Source organism: Idiotropiscis lumnitzeri, chromosome 10 (assembly GCF_059441095.1).
Source record: "Idiotropiscis lumnitzeri isolate Australia: NSW breed Sydney's pygmy pipehorse chromosome 10, RoL_Ilum_1.0, whole genome shotgun sequence".
Classification (NCBI taxonomy): Eukaryota; Metazoa; Chordata; class Actinopteri; order Syngnathiformes; family Syngnathidae; genus Idiotropiscis; species Idiotropiscis lumnitzeri.
Genome location: NC_142400.1, coordinates 12,203,343 through 12,226,849, shown reverse-complemented (window position 1 = coordinate 12,226,849; position 23,507 = coordinate 12,203,343). Strand labels below are relative to the sequence as shown.

Here is a 23,507-nt window from a genome sequence, read left to right as displayed (position 1 = left end):
AATGAAGTGTCTAATTATTCTACGTAAAATATAGTCCCGTTCTTAATACTTGTTATCTTTTGACATTTGCTATTCAATTAGAACATTTGTTCCTAAAGAGTATTTGTCAAATACGTTATGTAAAGCTACTAGACTAGACTAGAGGCCGCTAAAATGTTTTTGTTGTAAGCGGTGATGCGTATTTGTCAACCTGTGTGGCTGCATTAGCGTTTTGTCTTCTCTAAAAGCAATTAGAGGCAACTTATTTATTAATAAGTGCAGTTATTGATTTTGACATTATTTCCCAACCAAAGATGACTGCTGATTATGCCAACTGATTTGTTTTGTTTGCTTCCTCTTCATAAGCTTTCCATTTGTCATGTACACAGATTTGACTTCTTTTACACATTTAATTAATTTAGTTACATTTCAGCTACAATATGGATATATACTACCTTTAACACGAAAACACATTGCGTAAATGAATAGTGACTTTTTTTTAGGGGGGGGTGAAAATGCACATGAATAATTTACCTGAATGATTTGCTTTGCAACTCCTCAAATGCTGCCAGTATGTCACGTGCAAAGGGTCACCTGGTCATGCTGTGGCGGCTGTCTTGCTTTATTTGAAAGGACAATCCGTGTTTTACAGACATCTGTAACTCACACTTGGGCTGTTGGCCGAATGTATTTCTTTTATAATATCCTGTTGACACATTCATATACCGGCTATAAAAGGACTTTAATATTTTCAGCGGTTACTTTTGGAATATTTTTGGCTGTCAGAGAGTGACATTTCTGGCTTTAAATTCAGTATCTGTTTTTAGGAATGAACTGTAGTTACAGTATATGCAAATATTTTACTGAGTAAAGATGTTAAGTGTTAAATAAATGTGTCATTGGGAGAGTTGTTTGGACCTCAATACATTTTGTTTTTTTGATGTGTCTAATTTTGCTTCTTTTGCCACTTGTTGCCGAAGCAAATTGCAATTCAACTGTTAGAAAATTCTGCATGAATTACGCACATTTGATTGAAACCAGAAAAAGTGGATTTCTTCATTTTAAGTAATTGAAATGTGAGTGTTTCTAGACTTTAATGATGAGCATATCAGACTCACTTATGACTGAAGGGAAAATTGATTTTTAGGTATAAAATAGGTATTAAATTCCGAAAGCGTGCATTCCTTTTTATTTATTTCAACGAAAGTTAAGCAGATACTTTGCAATAATAATAATGTTCTAATTGTTTTCACTTTCAAACTATTACTGATGTAGTAGTGGTTGCGCGGCTGTTTGCTTTTAATGGTAATATTGTGTGTTTTTAATTTACTTACCATGATACGTCACACAAGTGTTGTGAACAGTATTTATTTATTGCGAAGGAATTATTCAAGTACAAATATGAATCCTACCTTCCAATACAGAATTTCACCTCTTTCATCTATTGTAACAGCACGGGTCCATATCAGTTATATGCCTGCCTGTAATTTGTATGAACATGATGAAATTTACCGAAACATAAAACGATGCAGGAATCTGAAACGTCGCCAAATTGAGAGTATGAATCGCAGTGGCACAAAGCTACCAGCAGGTGACAGTGTTGTTCACAAAATTGTGTGATATTTTTGAAAAAGAAGAATCCCTCTTACTTACTCCAGTCTGAGAGAAGTGTCACGATAATAACTGTTTTTTAGACGTTTCCCTCCTCCCACAAGGGGCTCTTGAGGACAGGACTGGCGCACCCCTGCTGTAAATGATCGTTTATATGTATGCTCCAACTCACACGTGACCTTAAGGAAAACAAGCACTAACAGAAATATTGGTGACTTGTTAAGCAAGCAGAAAAAAAAAAAAACAACCGTCAAATGTTAAACGTACAGCTCTTTCTCTCCGTGACCAAGAACTGGATGCCTTTGAGGAGTGGTTACAGTGTTGAGATTGTCTGTCCACAACTTCCTTTGGTTAACAGAACAAGTACCAGCAAGTGCAAATGCCACCTGCCCAACACCTCTTGGCTCTTGTGTGAATGTAACTTAGCTTGGTCCTTTCCTCAATTTTTGAGACCGTAAATGTAGACACGTGTGCAGTGTTTTTGTTTCCCCGGCCTTAATGACACACAAGTTGATGGATGTTCTTACATTGCACCAGTGCAAACCATATTGAAGTCATCCATATTGTTGGCGTGAAATATTAGTCTATTTTTCTCAGAGATCACACAAATATAAACATAACATCCCGCAAACTAATAAATAGAAGAACGATAACATCAGCGCCAGCATCCAATTTGACGTTTAAAATATTTAATAGATATAAAGTGGACAATGGTTTCAACTTAAATTAAAATTCACATGTGACATTTCCTTATATAGCAACAGTCCGGTCCTGTTTCCAGTCCTTGTGAGTAAAATCAGCAAAGGCCTGATTCTCGGACGCTGCTGAAAGATTATCCTCGGCCGACCACCAAAAAGATTTGAGATTTAAAATATTGAAAAGGTTGAACATTTTCAGTTGTCAGCCCAACCGTGTTCTGAGCAGATCAAGGAAGAAAAACACCCAACGCTGGCCCAAACCACAGCAGAATCAATCATGATCATCTTTCATTGACATGCGAGCATCAGGCGTACGCGCGACTGATTCCAAAGGAGGGAAAATGCTCTAATTTGGCCTCATTGCTGCTATGTGTTTACCTCTTTTCACCCAGTGTGATACTGACTCTGTTGCGGTTCTGACACCACTGCCAAAGGCGGAATATTGGCTCGCTGTGTCAGTGGCGTTTGTACAAAACGGCATCATGAAATAAAGTTGAATCCAGGCATTAGCAAGCTCTGTAAAAGCGACTTTAGTCAGTATTTGGGTTTACATTAGTGATACACATCTCAGTACATTGTAAGGGATATAGTATATTTAAGATTGATTTGATTTGAATAAAAATTGGGATGCTTCGCTCAATGTTTTCCAATTCAAGCCACCATTGGCGCTTGTAGCTTTCGCAGAAACCAACATTTTCTGCCAGTTTAGTTAGCAGCATGCATGGCATATTTGCAAGCGAGTCTTCCAAATGATCCAAAAATGTAGCCAAGTGTTTACTGCAGCCATGGCACCTGTGCATTATTTACAATCAGTAAAGCGAGATTTTGGTCAGATGATTTGAGATGAAACAGGATGAAGCCAATTCGTTTGCCAATTATCAGTTTCCAATTCCTAGCTTGTGTGTTGCTGTATTAAAACGTTCACATATTAGATTAACAGGTCGTTCCACATTTGGAATAATCAACGTGTGCCTTTGGTGACCTCTACTGGGCAGCACTTTGGGAATGATGTTGCAGATGACAAGGTGACTAATAATTGTGACCAGTATGACTAATCACAAGGCTGTGGTCACTTCAGGCCCTCATATTAACTCGCTGCTTGTTATTAACGCTGCAACTGAGTGTGTGCGTGCATATTTGTATGTCCATGTAAATCAACTGCATGGTGGGCTGGGCAGTTGTTTGAGCGAGGGAAGAAGGCTGAAGCCGTCTTTGGTCTTGGGGATACTAACCACCACAGCCAGTCTAGCACACCATACCTAAAGCAAATAAATAATAACCACACGAGCCAAAGTTCCATTGTGCACATGAAGGGACATTAGTGAAGGACAACTGTCATTTGCAGCAGCAGTTCATGGCGGAGTGACCAGATGGAGGCCGTTTTTCAGTGAAGCACACATGACAACCCCCCGAGAGTTAGCCAAAAGCCACCAACATGAATCATTGACCATGAAGCTCAAATCCATCCATCTGATGGGATGAAGATTGAACTGCTTGGCCACAATTCCCAACCGCGTGTGCAGAGAATCCCAAACTCGGATGCTGCTTACCGACACCCGGCTAGTATTAGAGTCATGCTGTGAAGATTTCTGGCAACATGCTGTAGGATATGAGTCTAGAAAGATCGACGTGGAGAAATCTTGAGTGAATATTTCATCCCAAGAGGGAAGGACACAATTCAACAATGACCAGACAACACGCTTTTGTGGAAGTGCCGATCAACACCAAGGCTGAGCAATCCACTTGGTGCAATGCAACAATTCAATTGCACCCGCATTGTCTACATTTTAAGTTTAACAACAATGTGCTATTTAATAAGAAATTGGAGAATAATTTGCATTTGTACCAAATTGAAAATAAGTAAAGAAATAGATCAATAGGCAAATAAATAAATAAATAAACAACCAAATAAATTAAATAAATAAATAAATAACCAACCCACCCATTACTTGTCAATTTGACCCAACTTTTTTTTTTTTTATCAAAATCACCCATATTTGAGGGTTGTTCAAAATTTGAAGAAATTTGGTTCAAATCTACTTAAGTAGAGATCCATCCATCCAGCCATCCATCAGTTTTGGGTAACACTATATCTGAAGTTTGTTCATAAGACTGTCATAATCATGACATGACACCTTCCACGGACATGAATGAATTCTTATGACAGATGTCATTAAGTGTCATTCCATAAACTAACCCTAACCCATGCTAATCCCAAAATATATAAACAGCGCATACGTGTTTTACCACAATTGGATGCAAAACTGCATTACAACCTCGTAAAAAAAAAAGCGCAAGATTCCCTACAGTTAAAAAAAAACGTGTAACATTAATTCATGTATTTATATACAAGTTTTAAGTTTTTTTTTTTAAAGTTCTACCATTTCTGAAAACATGCAAAGACTACAACTATGTTTAAAGCCTCATTTTATATAACTAGTGAGTTATTCAATCATTAAAGTTTGGCCGGGTTTTTAACAACACTGATGCAAAACTCACATTTATTTTCGCTTTACACTGACTTTACGCATCTGATACATAATGTATGGCCAGCGAGTTTCTTAATAACCGAGTGACAATTTATCACTCGGAACGAGAGTAAATGAGAAAATAGGGCGAGAGGAAGCTTATCTTTTCAGAAAGTTGCATTTACTTTGAAGAAAAGAACACTACTCTGAACCTTTTCAAACTCAAAGCAAATGTAATTGTCACACTTTTTTTTATCCATTTTCAGCACTGACTTCATTATGAGATATTGCCAATCCTGTCTTGATGTTTTGCGGTGCACCAATAAATTCAATGTGTATTTGGGACTTTGATTCTACCTGCATGACGCATGTCAGGGAGTTGTTGTACAGCAATGCAGGGGTCACAAATTTTTGTGAACTTCACAGATGGACCAGATGGAGCTGAGCGCAATGACCCACAGCTCAACTTTACCTACCATGTGACTAATGATTTTATTCATCAGAGCTTTCGGATGGGGAAGGACAGCGGCATTGAAGAGCTAGACAGAAGGGTGGGTGCACAGGTGAGAAAAGATAACATCATTTAAGGAGAAACATATTTTAAAAAGTGGAAACCGGACATGTGGGAATTAAAAAAAAAAAAAAAAAACGGAGTAAAAAAGAAACACATGCTGTGCACACAGAAGCGGTCAATCAAGTCATTGAAGGCTGCAGCGAGAAACAATTTGATTTAACCAAAATGATTTTGCATATAAATCGCTGTTTGTTTACCAATCAATGAATATGAAATTGCTTTTTATTTTTTTGTTGCCGTGCCTTAATTTACCACTTTACTAGAATGAGACGTGGCTCTCATGCTGCATTCATTCAGTTTCTCCATTTTGTTTAATCAATTATATACCATTTTATTCTATATAGTCTAATTATAGTGGGCATAGAATTTTATGCAGCTTTGATTTGTTCCTCCGCGTGTTTAATCACCTTCAGGAATCGATCAATGACAAAGTTTAAAATACGTTTAATGCGTTCATTCGCACCATGGCTGTTTAACTAATTTATTATGTGATATCAATTCTGACCCAAAGAGGCAAAAATGAGTCGCAAGCGCCCAGGATGAGTAGATGAAGAAGTAACAAGGTGAGTAATGGACCTATCTTGACATTTCCATGATGTGTGCTTTATCTAATGGAAAAGATTAGATATTAGTTTGATAAATGGAAAAAATATATACTGTATCAAATAAGCACTACTTTAAGTAATTTTGTACCTCATTTGTTTTTCGGTTTGCTGTGTGTATGCAAACAACAGCTGAGGAGGTGAGCCCCATCGGGAAAGGATGAGGTTGAGGGGAACAACGTGAGGGAAGGGCATCTTTATCCGCTTTATTATCGTGTTTATGACATCTGGACAGTTGTTTGACTGGGGCATGAAGGAGTGTGTGTGGTGCCTCAGGGACACACCTGGTGTGTGGGTGTGTGGGTGTGTGTGCGTGTAGCTATTTGGGCTTTCAAGCCATCCAGAGGGACTTTTGACCAGACCAGTCATGAGTTTCCCATGACTCCCTCAAGCCTGAGGGCGAGCCACACAGTACAGCGAGTGTTTTCAAAGGAGGCATTTTTTCCCGATTGTCGTTTGCCTGAAATGAAAGGAATGTTTTATTTACCATTTTTTTTTTTAATACTAGCACCAAAAGCTAGCTTAGTGCAGAGAATATGTGCACGTTTAATCATGGTCCTAAGGAATTCTTTGATTTTATTTAATTTAAATAATTTATTTTTTTAAATGACGGCTATATTTTTCAATAGTCAAGATAGTCTAATTTTACGCTAATCATCATCTGATGCCCATGCAGCTCTCTGACAGTGGGTGTGTTCAGAAAGGTTGCTTGCGCTCCGCTCCAACTAATTTCTGAACGCAGCCAGCAATAGTCGTAGCAACAAGTACACGCACGGGCACTCTGTTTTTGGTGCACTCTGAATAACTGAGCGGAAAATTTGAACAACGCTCAGAGTTTCTGAACAGTCTGAATGAACCGGTGCACGTTGTGAGTGGATTTACGAATGTGCCCCAAGTCTTTAGTGCAGTGTTGTTTCTGGCAGACATTTTAGTTTTAGTCTTAGTTTTTGCCTTTTGGACAAAAATACTTGTTAGTTTTAGTCACATTTTAGTCCTTTCTGTATGTGATAGTTTTAGTCCATTAAAAAAAATCAAAAAGATTGTAGTTTAGTTGAACTTAGCTGTGAAATCGATCACAAACCGATTGTCGAGTAACATTATTGGATTAATTTTTATTTTTACAATGTTTTGTTATTCATGGCTATAATATTTAAAAGAAAATCCACCTGTTGTTCAAACTAACGCTTAATTAATAAAGACTGTGTTACATATTATTATTATTATTGTAATTATTATTAAATTGGTGCGGTCCGTCTTAAATTCTCTTGTGGCAATGAGATCACAGGTTGTCTACACCAAACTCATGAAATTCATTCAATTATTGATTGGGCTTTCTCAAACACTTCCCACAAAGGTGGAAACGTTCACTTGTCCAAATTGAAAAATAAAGATTTAAAAGCAACTAAGTGGCCACGGGATTAACTAGTGAATAAATTGTGAAGGTGTCTCAAGATGTTTTTTCACGAGGTGTGCTAATTTGTCCAGTAAAGATAGCTGCTGTTATCCATCTCAGATACACAGCATGAGGTGCAGCCTTGAAGTGCCAAAAAGTTGGTATTAAATTAGTTCTCTGCAGTGCTATCCACATTTCAGCTCCCCAAACAATGGAATGAGTTGGTGGGTAAGTGTTTCAAATTTGCATTTTTTTTTTACCCAAATTCATGTGAACTTTGGTGTATGTCTCTAAAGTTGCATGGAAATCCAGAAGTTCAATCACCACCACACGAAACCTTGTGATACCTTATGAAAATTCAAGTCTGTGAGCATACCTGCGTAAGCAGGCAGAGAACATACAAATTCCACTCAGGTGGTTAGAGGTGAGATTCAAACCCTAAACTGCAGAACGGTGAGGCAAACCAACAATCAAAAATACCACAAATAGTTTTGAAGCAATTGTGATATTGTATTACATATTACATTATAGTTGCAATATGGAGTAATTGTAGTCTAGCTACAGCGATAGGTAGGACAGAAGGTACAATTAACCTTCGTTTTGCCTGTCACATATGTTCCTGGCATGGTGACAAAGATTATTTTTGCTACATAATAGTTTCCTGACCGATATAATGTAATTGAGTCATTTCCCACCGTTGTCACGTTACCACTAATAATTGCGAAGCACTGCTTTAAATTAAGCCAATCGCCTTTTTTATTTTAAATTCAACATTAAACAATTCCAATCAATGTGAAGATAAGGTTCTGAAAAAGATTATATTGGCTACGTATCATGAAGGCTTTTAATTAAATAAAGTTCATGTTTGAAAGTTTTCAGGGGTAAAGCATAAAAAATGCACAAATGCCTCTTGGACCAAGTTAAATTATATATATACGCACAACCGCACGATATCGGCTATAATAAGAAGGGCGATGTCTTTAACGTTTAATGCACTTGCGAATTCCAATCAGTATTTTGTGACTTGACTGCATGGTGACATCAAATGCAATGACCTAGCTTACCCCGGAGCGCAGAGATCCGGTCCACGGGGTCGAACGGTGACCCCCGGTGACTACTGCAGCCCGGGTGCAACCTGCAGGATGAGCGCGAGTTCTTTTTGCGCAGCTGCACTGCGTGGAGCCTCTCTACAATGGTTGTGCGTATAATGATAGTGAGGGCTGGGACAGGAAGGATTAGCCGTAGGGAGGGATGACTGAATAACGAGGAGAGAAACTCCCACCCAACCCACTCCCCGACTCCCGACCTAGCGAGCGAGTCGTATCCGGAGAGAGGGAACCGAGAAGGAGACGGGGAGACGAATCCTTTCCGGACGCGGTTGCTATCGTTTGGGATTTCTCTTTTTGGAGCAGAAAAGAGGACGCTCTAAATATATGGTATGAAATGCGATTTCATTCAGCGTGCGTGCATGTGCGTGGCAGTGGGAGCGGGTCTCAGGTGCGTGGGGTTGCAGGTACAATCATTTGAATGGGTTTGCTGCGAAGACACACACAGAAAAATAACAAAGTGAGGCAGAGTGTAAATGTTAAATATTGCTTGCATTTCCGGGAGAAAGCATGTTCTTGAAACACTTGAAGCTGGTCGGCATAGTCTGATAAGGGGGCGTGTGGCTCAGCTTAGCCCCACATGCCACAATCCAATCTTGACACAACTTTGTTACACGCGCTGTTTTATTCATAGAGTTGCAGGAGAGCGGGTGTCCCCAGGTGAGAAAGATTCCACAGCCCCCTCTTGCGTGTGTAATAATGAGCATCAGTCAGGAGGTGAGAGGTAGAGCAGGTGAAGAGGAACAAAAAGTGCGGACGAAGAGACGAGAGGGGATGGACAGTGGCACGCACACCGTGTTCCCTATTTGAGCTGTCAGTCAAACTTGGGCCGTGTTTGTCCTCCATCTTTTGCCCTTTGTTCATTTGTCACATTCTACCCAATTCCTTACTGAGCACTATGTTCTTCAATACCCCCACACACATTTTGGACAGCCAATTTGACCTCAAACAGAACCACCAAAGTGCTCGTTTAATGTACTGAAAAGAACATTGCAGAAATTTGTGTTTAATAAAAGACTAAAAATGAGAATCTTTCTTAAATTTATCGACACATGCCTTCAGATGTTGAATTTCTGTCCAGGGGCTTGTTAACAGTGCATTTCAAAATCAAGTTTCCGAGATTCCACAGCACATTGATTCAAACTTCAAGGTTCCAAATCAATTCAATTGTATGGTTTTATATCCCAATTTTACATTTGAAAAATAATTAAATTATAATGTGTTAAATATGAGGTATCAAACTGTAAAGGGACTCCCCCCTTACTAGTATTTTAATAATTTAGAAGAGTAATAAATGAGTTATAATGTATAACTATGACTTTTTATGAAACCACTATAGTGTTTGTGAAAGTTTGAAAAATGTCTTCTGCATGTTTTAAGATGTGGGACCTTTTCTAAATTAAGTTTGGAAAGACTAAGGAGGTTTTGGGCACTGTTCTATAATGGGAGATAAAATCATTCAAATAAATCAGTTTCTCTTATTTTGTGCTTTGCGACTCAATATTCAAGAAATAATTTGTACTTTCCTTTTGACTGAGTAGCTTTACTTCTCCGTAATAGAACCCCAAATTTGTTGTTGAAGACCATCTTCTCTTCTGTTCTCTTCTCTCAAAATCCAAATCTTTCCTCTTCTTCTTTCCACTCTTCCTTCGACGCGTCTCGTCTCTTCTCCTGCCAACAAAGTCCTCCACTGTTTCAGCCTCCAGTGTGTAGGCGTGAGTTCGACCACTGCTTTGTGGTCGGTCTAGACTGCCCAAAAACTGCCGTGTAATTGTCTCCAAGTGGATGTTATATGGGGAGAACTGATTCCAGATCGGCCCCTCGGGGCTGTGATGGGGGCAGGGTGGCAAGGTGGGTCTTCCTGACCTCTGGAGCCTCCCTACAGCTGAATGGCATTCCTAAAGTCTGTCACTGGGTGTCTTGTCTCATCATTTGCTCAACTTCTTTTCATCTTCTTCCAGGTTCATGTCGCTGGTTGTGAGGATGTTTTCTCAGAGCTGTCTGTGGGCTCCACTGGTGTTACTGGCTGTCATTTCCCATTTTCCCAGCAAAGCACAGGATCAAGGTAATTTCCCATGACTCTTCTCTATTCTACTGCTTTGGGGCTTTTTGTCCACTTGAAACCACTCCTCTGCTTCTCCCATCCCCTCTAAGCCATTTTGCTTTACACGCTCCATTTCTAAACTCTTCAGTTTCCTCGACCACCTCCTCGGTAAACTTTCGTCCTCACTTCTCTCTTTGCATTATCGCTGATGGAAAGGCTCTGACCAATCAGATGACATCACACGCACGCTGATGCTATCGTCTCTATCAGGATAGCGCTTCAGCTCGGCATCATGACGCCGCTTGCCACCTGGCTGCAGATACCGCCACGCTTCGGAGCGCTTTTTAATAAATGTGGTGTAAAAACACGCTTTAGGTTGAGGTGATTTGCAGCGTGATGTGTCACACAACATACAGTATATATCGCTCCAGTTTGCCTTGCAATCAACTGCACCCCAGCAAAGTGGATTTAATCAAAGTGGGTCTCGTCACAAAAGTGAGCTGCCTGGTTTGTGCCGGCAAATGATGTTCTTTGTCCTGGTTTAACCCAATTTGAGTTTACTTCAATCTTCAATACTGTCATTTCTAAGCAGAAGAGACCCCCTAATATAATTAGCGCCCCCCAAAATCACCCTCAAAAAGCAGTTTTTCTCTGTACTTGCACTTTGTGTTCAGTGGTATCCTTTATCGTGAATAATATGAATGAATAATTGTACGTGTTGTGTGTGTATGTTTTAAATCTTAAACCTAGTGGTCGTAACTCATAATTACTGTTAGTGATACACATTGAAAGCCGACATATAATTAGCATAAATTCCAACCGCTCCCACATTACAACATTAATGCCCTTATGGTGTGCATAATAAGTGCAACGAACGGCTGTTGCCAGTGCTAGCGAGCTAATGTGGCTAACTGATCCACGACGATACGGAGTACTAAAATTGCAGGATTTGAGCACAGATCTCTAGGACTTATAAAGCAACTGAGCTCTTGTTTAGCTTTCCTGCACCACAAACACGAAACAGTAAACGTGACAACACGAGACAACAAGTTCTCATTTTATTGAATACATTTTAGATTATATAAATTTGCAATATCAGACATAAAATATAATGTTTGAAAGAAAGTACGCCATTTTTAATATTATTATAATTATAATTTTTTTTTTTAACAACCCGGTAGGCACTGGTTAACCTCTATATTCTTGTAAAATACTCTGGCTGAATTTTGGCGCATTTTCTTTGCAAAAAAAAATTGCACATTATTCATGGGAAATAGCTAGTAGCTGTTTTTTATTAATGTCACTTAACGTATGTTGAACCCATACGAAACAATGATATGCACAAATTGATAAAACTACGCAAATATGAACTTTTATTATAATTACATATAGTTTGGGTTGATATGATGTAGGATTGGGTGATATTTATCAATATGTATCATGATAGACACATGATCGATATGAATAGGACAAAAAAAAGCGTCTGTGCATGACGTCGCCACGGGAGAGATGCTAACGGCAGAGGTTTATTTAAAGATCATTAGCAGGCTAATTTACTATTCGAATGTGCTTACCTTGTGGGCTTAATGTGGTGCTAAGTGTTTCGTCAAACCAAGTGGGTTAATGGTTTGACTTCCCCTCTGTTCTGTCCGTTAATTTGTTGCCTTCTACTCCTTCTTCTTTTTCTCCTTCTTCTTCTTCATCTCTTTCTTCTTCTTTCCTTTTATCAACAAACATGCCCAATCCAAGTAAGGCACAGTTGGTAGTGGTGCTTTTGATGTGTTTGGGGACAATTTCGCTGAGTTGGTTCAGATGAACTTTTGGCCACCTTGCGACCACATTCCACGCACTAGGCCCTTTTCGCTGGCCGGACTAAACTCCACCTCTGGCCTTGCTTAATCAAGCCCTTTTTAAAAAATTGCCCCCCCCACCCCAGCAAAATTGGAGAGAGAGAGAGAGAGAGAGAGAGAGACAGAGAGAGAGAGAGACAGAGATAGAGAGAGAGAGAGAGAGAGAGAGAGAGAGAGAGAGAGAGAGAGAGAATATGCAATCTCGGAAGTGCAGAAGGTTAAATGCTGTACTTATCTTGATAAAGATTAGGAAAATGAGCCAGAGGGAAATTTCTACATTTAGCTGACTGTGACTGTGTGTGTGCGTGTGTGTTGGGGTGTGCGTGTGTGCGTGAGAGTGTGTGTGTAATAGTGTGATAGTGTGTGAGAGAGAAATATTTGTGCAATAAAAGCATTTTGCTAAATTTGAAATAAAACGATCAAGATTGAAACATAGACTCAATACTGCCAAAAGGTTTCAAAGTGACATTAATGTTAATCATCTATACTTCATACAAAGTTATATGCGTACAGTCGGGTGATAGGGACCAGGACAGCCCAGGAATAACGAATATCCACTTATAATACATATACACTGAAATGAATTGGGGGTGTAGACTCATACCCCAAAGATTCCTAAAAAAACAAAACAAAACAGGGAGTTAAAGGGCAAAAGAATGAACAGAAAATAACCGAAAAATGAAAATTCTTTGTCGTCAATGACGTCCTGAAGTCATCTATAAATCCAACTGGCAGGTCGGCTTCATATGGGACTTCAATTGTCTTATCCAACACTTAATAAAACCTCTTTAATGTCAAGTATTGTGTTGTGTATTTTAGGAAAAATACCTTTACTGTAATCTCTGGAAAATAACACACAATTTTTGGGGATTTGGAAAAAAAAAATCTTCCAAAATTGAGTGGAGGGGGTTATTATGCATGGGTAGAAGCGAAATTCTGAACTTCATCATGTTGTAGAGATGCTTGTTAGTAACTAACGGTTGTAGCGAACCCTTGTAAACTCGCAGTTCGATGACTTACGATTCACCTGTTCGCGTCTTAGTTTAAAAAAAAAACAAACAAAAAAAAACAGCCATTATTTTAGTGTGGTTGTGTGTGTGTGGGGGGGGGATGGTGCATTCGGCAACATTTACGGCATAAAGGCCCCAGACAAATTAAGACATAGAAGCTGAAATCTGTTTGGCCAAAATCAAATGAAGCCACAAATGCCTAGAAGAGACGCCTCGTGATTTGAGTGGTAAAAATTTCATATGGTCAGTACTTTTGATTATTTTGAATTTCCAGCAGAGAAGGCCATGAAAGCCCTGATTGCACACTACAGCAGAATTTTGTGTATGAAAACGCTTTGCCAGGATGTCACCTTCACTTGTTGCTTGTTCTGCTTTATTGGATTCAGACCAGCCAAATGATTTGACATTTAAGAATATTCAATTTCATGCCTTCAAAACATCTCGAGGTACTTTATTGTTAGATGCAACTAATATGGAAAATGTTCTTTTACTTGCTTGGTTACAAATAGTAGTTTTCCCAAATGCCTGCCTACAAATCAAGAGTGAAATGAAACCACCAAAACATATTGTTAGCTGTCTAAGTGGGCACGCAGGGACTTTGTGTTTTGCTGCATGCGCCACATGCACAAATCCTGCTAATTGATGAGAGGAATGAGGCAGCCTGGTGATGAAGTACTGCCTCCCTAAGGTGAAAATACAATATATATTGGATTGGTATTCCTCTGATCCGGTGAGATGAGCAGCAGGGAGAAGAGATTAATTTCAACCATAGTCCGATGAGCAAATGTTCAGTGTACTGTAATTTATTATCCTTGGTGTATTTTGACCAGAGAACATCAAGGACCTCTCCAAACACCTGCTATGAATTTGAGATTGTAAAAAAAAAAAAACAGTATTACATGGATTATATCTCATGATGCCGATATGCGTTTAGAGCCCTGAAAATAAGGGTAATTTACATAAAATGGCTGCACAATGATGAACATCTCTTGAATGAAAGCTGAAAATGTATTTCCGTCACATTTTCACTGTTTTATTTCAAATCCATTGTGTTGGTATAAAAAGGCAAAAATAGGAGCAACTGTTATTGTCCGAATACATCTGGCCCAAAAATGTGCAAAGAAGGCTCCGCAAGGGAATCAAATAAAGATTTTTCAATCGCTCAGAAGCTCTTGGCTGGATCAATTATCCACTTGTTGAGTAATCCTTTCATTGATCTCTTGCGCATCAATATACAGGCAAATTTGATCCCTGAATAATGAATGTCTTCAATCTTAAATCCTGTTGGGTGTGGTGCTGCCTTGTGTTGAATTGATTTATTTACAAGCGGCGTCCTTATTAAATGGCGATTGCTTTGAAATGAAAGCAGAGCTTTTCTATTCTTCCCACTTTTTCCAACACTTAATTTAGACCTCCCTCTTTGCTCGCATCATTACCTCTCACTCTACCTTCTGTATTGTTTTCGCCAGTTTTTTTCTTGCCTGCTTCTCTCTCTCGCTCATAATTTCATTCCAATTTGCAGAAGCTATCTTACCGCATAGAATGATTTATTTGATTGTATAGGCAGAAAAAAACAAGTGGTGCGACCAAAGTGCGGCAGGATAAATTAGACTGGGATTTGTTGCCGCTAAGTTACAGCATCACAGGGGTGACCCCTGTCCAGTGCCTTCATTAAGGGGGCAGAGGAAAGCCACAAATGTCACTCCAAGCAACAACATCAGGTCAGCTGGGACATTCGAGTGATAATTTGTGTGTGTTGTGACCAAGGAGAATATTTCTATTTGCAACCAACACATATCTTCCCTATATCTTAAAGGATACCCAAAGACTGTTTGAGTCCAAAGAGAGAAGCGGCAAATCCAAATAAATAAAGTCCAATAATATGTTTCCATCCATGCATTATGGAATACAATTCAACAACAAATTGCAGTGTACAATTTCAATAAACCCTGAGGCACTTAAACATTCACAGACCTGACAAAATGTGTTGTTTGTTAGTTTTTAGCCTCTGGTTCACTGTTGTGTGTTCAGTGCCTGCGTCGTTTTTAAAGACAACACTTACAGAATTCCAGTTTTGTAATAACTGTATTATGACGTGTCAGGATGTGAGGACAGCAATTACTGATTAAACACACTTGATATCAAAATGTGAAAGATGGTAGCATTCTGAGGGTAGCTGCAAAAGGTGCCACCCACCCCCAAAACACCCCACATCTATTAATAGATCCTATGGAGTCTTATTACAATACAATACAATTTTTAGTTCATAAAAAAAGTCCACTCGAGTCCAAATCTAAACCACTGTCTATTTCTTACATTCAATGTTAGTTGAAATGTACTTTATTTACTATATTTACTTTTTATATACACAGGTTGCATTTAATTTAGGATAATTAGTTGTTGCACATAAAGTCTCTGATATGCTTTGGTTGTTATTTTGTTCAGTCGGTAGAACAACTGTGAGTATGTTCTTGTTTGTCTGTTCTTCACGTCCACAACATAACATGAAATATTTCCTTTGGAGACAATGAGACTTATTAATTTTGTTCCCTGCTTGGCCCCCAGAGGGTGCAAGTAGAAATATTTTGTGTTGCAGCTGTGGAAGCTGCAGCATAATAGGAGTAAAATTTGCAGTGTTTCACATTTTCATTTTGGTAATCAAGTCGTTGTTCGGAGTCCACTCACTCAATCAAGCGCTTTAAAGTGTGTGCGGTATGCCACGTGTGTGCTCAGCTTCTGTGTGAATACTCATTTCAATTGACAGTCTTGCTTATCTAATTAAAGAGGTGCAGTTTGAAACACGTCGAGTGTTTTTTTTTGTGTGTGTGTGTGTGTGTCTGCAATGATCAATGTATGCATTTGCGTGTGTGGTTCGAGGGCAGACAGTAAGTGTGAGTGACTTTGTGGTGGCCAATGATTCCAGCTGTAATGAACTCGGAGTGAAGTCAGTGATGTGGAAGCATTAATTCATAAACAAAAGGCAGAATGAGGTGGAAGCAACCTGCTTTGAATTTAAATAATGCTCATTTAGCCCAAGCCGATCAAGTGGCAGCTCCTCCCCATTCAACGTCTGTTGACTGGAATCCATCTTGTCACAATCTCCAACCACTCTGGAACAAATGGAGCTGTGGATGTGTTGAGAAATGGCCCCGCCTATGTGGCTCTTTTGTTATTGATGGAGCATCGCGAGAATGTAGTGCATATTATATAAATATCTGTGAAATGAAACTCAGTTGATGGGAATTTTCGAAAATCTGTTTGAGGTTTTTGGAAAGGACTCTTAGAAAATGAAGAGTGAGACACAATTAAATGAATTTATTCCATTTTGGAATGAGGCGGTAACATAAGAAAATGTGGCAAAATTGAAGCATTGTGGTTACTTTCCCGATGCACCGTACACCCCTGACTGGCCACCAGTCATTCACAGGGCAGGGCATTGTTATATTGTCAGGTGAAAAGCAGTGTAGCACAGCGGGATCTTACAAGTGACCCAAGTGTGACAGAGGATTTCATCATTACAATTGTGTACTTCGTGATCTGGCTACCATGCTGAATGACGAGCATGCTTATTTGTGGACAGTGTGCAGATGATTTTTTTTTCTGTTCAAATTCAGTCGCAGGATCCTGCTCCTTCCATTCCGTGACACAAGGAAAACTGAGGAAAGCTCCAAGATGATAGAGACGAAAGTTATATTGTGTAAATCCCTTTGAAAAAGCCAGAGGACAAAGGCTTTGGAAAGTAAACATTTATGTATCTGCCAGTAATGGCCGCAATGGTTCTTTTCTGGCTCACACCTCCTGCATCGTTTAAGATTACGCTAATTAGCCGCTTGTTAAACTGCCTTTGAATGGAATTCACAGTGCCATGCTGCAAGAAAATGTACTAGATATTGTGTTTGAATGGATTTCTTTCATTTGGAAAAACAATGGGACTGTTTCTATGTATATGAACACCTCAAATTATTTCTTGGTGCAAAAATGGTTGTTGTGCTGGGTAAATCGAAAAAAAAAAAAAAAAACTACGACAAGGATGTTTTTTAATTTTACTGCCTCGCTTGAGTTCAATGCAAAGCTCAGACATGAGTAAAGGGAAGCCACTAAAAATGCCACTCGTTTGTGTAATATATGGCTGAGCTACATTCAACACATATATCGGAGTGTAGTGTACTGTATGTGACCACTGTATTACACAAGGCTCTTATCCATATTGGCTGTGATTCAGCACTTTTTCTACCACATCCCCGAAGTATCTTGGCACGTAAAGAAGTGCAAAAGAGTGAAATGTAGAGCTTGAATCTTCTTCATAATTTGAATGTGGCAGATGTGCTGACCTGTGAAGAAAAGAGTTTGAATAAGAGACCCTCAATTTCAGTCAACACCACACCTATTAGCTATATTATATATAGTCCATATTCATTAATCACAGTTACGGTCTCTTGAATTGCCGCCATGTACAGACCTTGGCACACGTTGAGCATTATGGCTGTCTCCTTCAATTTCTACATTCGTTAATTATAATTCAGTGCGTGTGAGGGTGTGTTCTTTGACATGCAAAGGGAAGGTCTCGTTATTAATCTCCTGCCAGCTCCATTCAAACACTATCAAGCACACAGCAAACGCTACCAGAGTTATAATGTTCCCTGTGGCCGTGAATTATTCATCGAGTCTTATTGTGGTGAGGTGTAATTATATAGTTTTGCACGATGCATTTGGACTATTTGAAAGGTGACGTGATATGATTACCTGAGGACTGGAGTGAATAATTGGTGAAACTGCTGTACTGCATTGTGTCTCGACACCATAATCAGATCAAATAACAAACAGGGTACCAAGGAAAGAGCATTTGAAAGATAACAACGTAAACATAAAGTTCCTGTTAAAACTCCTTCAGGAATGGTTGCTGTCACGAGTATTCCATCATTTAATTTAATAACTGGGTTTAAAGGGATTTTACATTAAAATGGACTTTTGTGAGGCTGAAATTTTTTGTTGTTAAACAATGGGTGATAAAACAATGAATCAATTATCACAATAGTTGCCAATTAAATCACTATTTTTATTCTCCAAATTGCAGTTGTTCTACTTTAACAACAATACTGAGTAGTGATTTTGTGTCACAGTCACAACTGCAGTACTGGCTGAGGTGCCCTTGAGCAATGCACCCAACTCAAATCAGATTTGGTGCATTGCATGTAAAATGTGTTCAGAAAAACAACAAAAGTCTCATTCTCAAATGTGCAGTTAAGAGGGAGGGGATATTTTCTTCCACTTACTTGTATCCCTGGTGACTAGAAGCATTTTAATTAATATACTTCTGATTAATCGACTCATGACTAATTTCCCATGATAGAAATGTTGATCATAATGTCCTCCTTCAGTTCCAGCTCCGAGGAGGCTGCGTTTCAAAGTGCTGAACCCAAACAACCTGCTTGTCTCGTGGAAGGAGCCCAAAGGCGACTTTGATAGCTACTTGTTCCTTTACAACAGCATACCAGGTAGGATGCATTCATCTCAAAGGAATATATACATATATATATTAATTGGTAAAAAAATTTATATACATATATATATATATGTGTGTATGTGTATGTATGTATCCAAGGGGCTGCACTATTATTCTATTATGATGGAGTCCAGCTCACAATCAAATTGAGGCCCAAGCTGCACATGCATATAAATAATTGAAGAATGTTAAAATGTCTGACATGATCTCATCTACTTCTGTACTATTACAGTTACTGGTCACCCTAATTGCCATTGATGTTTCTTGCAGTCACAGTGTCTCTCTCTTCAATGGCATACATCGTTGTCACATAAAGTCCTTCAACCTCGCAACAGTTCCGGATTAACGCCATGCCGGAAATCTTAGAATAATTCTCTCACATGTTGCCATTGTAAAAATGAAGAAGGAGGTCTGAATAAGCAGGTTGTAACATAAAATGCACTCCCCCGCAAACAAGCCAGTGAGGGAAGCCGTGTCTGACAATTTCGAGCGGTGTTTAACGGCGTAGAAAAGAATAATAAAAAAAAAACAACTCAAATTTACGGCCGTTTCCTCCCAGGGAGGAGTGGAAGTGCTGCAGTGGTTCCTTGGCACTCAGCACATGCAGTAAAAATGTTGGCCCTCCACTGTGTCCTTTCCGTATCACACACTCTCAAGATAGTTAAGTGCTCAATCCAAAAGCATCCAATCACAAGCGATCTGCTTTCCCGTTTCTCTTTTCACTTCTGCATCATTTCATATGCTCAGATTTTTTTTAAGCAGTCAAGCTGTGTAATAATAATAAGTATTAATTTGAAGTGGACGGAGTTCACTTTGGTTTCTTCCATATACTGTACAGCAAATGTGTTCCTATTAAACTGCTGGGATTGGGCAATCTTTCAATTAAACATAAAAAAGTAACAGAAAAAAAAATAGTCAATCTCACGTTGCGATTAACCTTTACTTTATGAAATTCAAAAGGGTAACGGCAACATTTATATACATTGTATGTTGTGGAGACACCATTGATATTTGTTGGTCGATTAAGATGTGCAGCCTGGAAATGAGCTGAAAAATTGTTCTTCACGCGCAGCAACAGGTGATGAATTCCCGTCTATTGCAAATGACGGAGTTTTAGTTTCAACAACATCTACGGCGTGGAGGTGTGCAACGACATAAAACCATCCAATGAAAACACAGATTCTGTATTTAGTTTCCTGGCTTTAGTGTGGATGCTGAGGGCTGCTTTTTCTTCAGCCTTCCCCTTATTGTCCTAAGGGCGTCATTATCCATCAGAGCGCAGCGATAAGAGATCACAGAAAGCGTGCACACACCTTATTGATGGCTTCGTTGATTGCAGGGTCAAAATGTAAGTGATAAAATGAACCAAACGCGGAGCCTCACGCTTCTTCTAAGGCCACATTGTTAATCACGCACCATGCAAAACCTTTTCTTGGAGCGTCATTCTCACAAATAAATTGAAAATTGCTTTTATCATGTCCATAAACTAAATGAATTCTTTCTCAATTGACCAAAAAAAACAAAAAACTGATAACAACAACCTGTATTGGTATACTTTCCACGAGTGTAACCTTGGCTTGTTTTTCTTGTGATAGGTGGCCATCAGCGGGAGATCATCATATCAAAAAGCGACAGTAAAGTGTTGATAACGGACTACGACCCGTTCAAGGACTATGTCGTCCGTGTCATTTCTGTCAGTGGCAGCACTCAGAGCAGAGCCCTGCTGGGCAGATTTCAAGGTGTGTTCACACATTTAACACGTAGAGCTACTTTGGTCATACTTAAAACGACGATGGAGTTCAACTTCCATATGTACTTGAAGTCATTTTTAAGTATCCATTGATGTTCTGCAGTTGCTGCCGATGCCGTCTCATTAGTGTGAATGACTGTTTACTGCCTTTCGTGACAACATGCATCATTTTTACTGTGTGAGTGGATGCATGCGGCAACAAAATAAAATGTACCTTCTGGGAGGAAAGGTGCTGAATGAATTTATTACAGTGAACCCCCATTTATTGCGGCGGATATGTTTCAGATCCAACCACCATGGAAAGAGCATATAATCTTAGCCCTCCCACGGCTTTTAAAAACATAAAGTTTGTAACTCGTTATCCCCATTGCACTGATTTTTCAAGATAATTAATATATACATGTCTAATTGCGCAAAGATGTTGAAAAGCAAAAATAGTTATTAGAGCAGTACTACATTGTTCTTACGACAATTACTCTAGCGTATCGCGCCTTTTGGTGCTGTAATAGTAAATCCTGCTTGGGCAGATGCCACATAATAAAGAAGGTGACCGTAATGCACACAAAGTATTTACCACCTGCCAAAAGAAAGTACAGGAAGAAATTGGAGAACAAAAAGAAGAAGAAAAGGTAGGAGTAGCCATGCTGACCAACAAGCTATCTCACCCCAGCTATGTTGCTAGTTAAATTATTATTTTTTTTTTGTATTTGGACAAGGCAACACAGTGGTCGACTGGTTAGCACATTTTTGTAATAATGAGATTTTACAACATTTACTTATTTTTCGTTCTTTTTATATTTTATTTGCATCTTTCAAAATATCTCTTCACGTGAAAATGCTCAGGGGGGGTTAAACAATTTGGGATCCTGCAATACAATTACAACAAGTGAACAGGTAAAAAAATATAGAATTTTTGCCTTTTTCCCTCAATATGTGTTGTATGAGTCTCTCATGTTTTTGTCAACGACAAAAATGAAAACCTCATGAATCAGTTGAGAAATGAACTAATTATAATTTCATTTCAATGTCCACGCATTGCCTTGGACGGAAAAGTCGTCCCTGCCAAATCAGCGGGCATGACCGATGAAACGCCATAGTGGGGACTGAATGAACTGTGCATGGGGTGACATTTCTTTTCTATTCCATATGCAGCGGTTGAGAGGGCCAATGATGATGAAGTAGGCAACACGGAGCCACAGCGTCTGACTGATTCATTCATTCTTCCTGAAGATGTCAACGAGATCTCCGGAGGTAAGATAAACGCTCGCAAAGTTGCCAGGACGATCAGGCATCACATGGACGTTATTGTGGCACTCAGATGAATAAAATAAAACATAAAAGTGTTGGCTTTAGTGTGCGCTGGTGATGAATCGACGCGGCACACACAGCTGGCGGGGCCATTTTGAAACAGCATCTTATTACAACCCAAAGCCCCCCCCCCCAAATAAATGTGCACCATGTCCTGCTGGTTAAGATTGGGAATTTCTTCCTCCATGCTGAGTCTTTGTGCTTTTCAGTGACAAGAAAACCCTCATTTTGAAAGCGGCACACATATAGAAATCAAATGCTAATCCTGTTTACACTCTGTTGGTAAATCATTCAGAGTTGCGTACACAAGGCTGAGTGCTTTCCTATAAACTTGAACTACCTCACCCCAGACAACACTGTCTGGCTTTTCATCTTGAAACCAAGATCTTATTCGAACTAGCAGCCTTAGTAATATACACTATACACTAGAATACATTGTTTTTCATATTCTGTGAAAAGAGAGAGTCAAGAAATGATTATTCCTGCTTTGTCACAAACTGACTGAAGGAATTTGTTAAATTTTACGCATAATTAAAGATGTATAAATATGTACCAGACAGATTATGTGAACACAGTAGAGAAATTAGAAGACCATGTCTGAAATTCATCACATAAGAAGTCACGAACCTACACAAAAAATCAGATATCATTTCCAAAACTACGTTTGTGCTGTTCTTTACTTCCCAGTAATCTTCTATAACAGGGGTGGGCAAACCTTTTGATTGGTGGTATACAATGGGTTCCAAAATTTGACAGAGGGGCCGGACCAGGAGCAGATGGATGGAGTGTTTTGGTACCCTCACCTCATCGGAGAAAAAAAAATACATTTAATTTTAAATGAAAATGAACAAAAGCATTACAACAAAATATCTGTCTTTGACACACCACAGTATTTCGAAAATAAAACATTAACAAGATTTGTTCATTACATTTTTTTCAAGTTCGGCGGGCCGGATTAAAACATTTAACGGGCCGCATGTGGCCCCCGGGCCATAGTTTGCCCACACCTGTTCTATAAGAATGTTTCCGCGTGCTTATTAAGTTTCCTGCTTCAAGAAATAAACAATCCTTGTGACTGATTTTGGAGTGCTTAACGTCCTTTAACAGAACAGAAGTTTTTAAACACAAATTTACAGCCACTTTTTGTAAAATCCTTACTGCAGAATTCTGGCATGTAGTGTGAAAAGGACAGAACCTCATATTACCCCCTTTTTTGTGGTTATTGTTGCAGAATGCACACACACACACACACACGTTTGGCTGGTTTAATAAAATTCAGGTTTCACTTTGCTGCAAGATAATTCATCATAACGCGCCAAGGGGAATGCGACTTCTCGGAACTATTCTGGTATTTTCAATTAAGCCAGAAAATAACACAAGGGTATACACCAAGAGATTGATGGAAAAGTAATCCCTGATTATTGATGAAGAGCGTTTGAGGTGTGATCCTGATGCATTTCTGGTCTAAATGCATGGGAGACGTAGTCTCTCCAATGTCTCCCGGGTCATCGCAGGGCCTCCTCCCAGTGCGACGTGCCCGGAACACCGAACCAAGGAGGCATTCTGGAGGCATCCCTAGCAAGATGCCCAAGCCGCCAAATCAGCCCGTGG

The 23,507-nt window shown here is 39.2% G+C and overlaps 1 protein-coding gene across 1 annotated transcript in view; it reads left to right on the top strand.

Annotated features, from left to right (window-relative positions):
- The first annotated feature begins 8,515 nt into the window (after positions 1-8,515).
- The window catches only part of col14a1a (collagen, type XIV, alpha 1a), a 91,664-nt gene continuing 76,672 nt past the window's right edge, over positions 8,516-23,507 (top strand). Inside the window, exons 1-5 of the mRNA XM_088306579.1 lie at positions 8,516-8,761; positions 10,393-10,496; positions 18,714-18,830; positions 20,434-20,577; positions 21,741-21,839. Coding sequence (XP_088162705.1) covers positions 10,397-10,496; positions 18,714-18,830; positions 20,434-20,577; positions 21,741-21,839 — 460 coding nt within the window. The 5' untranslated portion in view covers positions 8,516-8,761; positions 10,393-10,396. The remainder of the gene's footprint in view (positions 8,762-10,392; positions 10,497-18,713; positions 18,831-20,433; positions 20,578-21,740; positions 21,840-23,507) is intronic.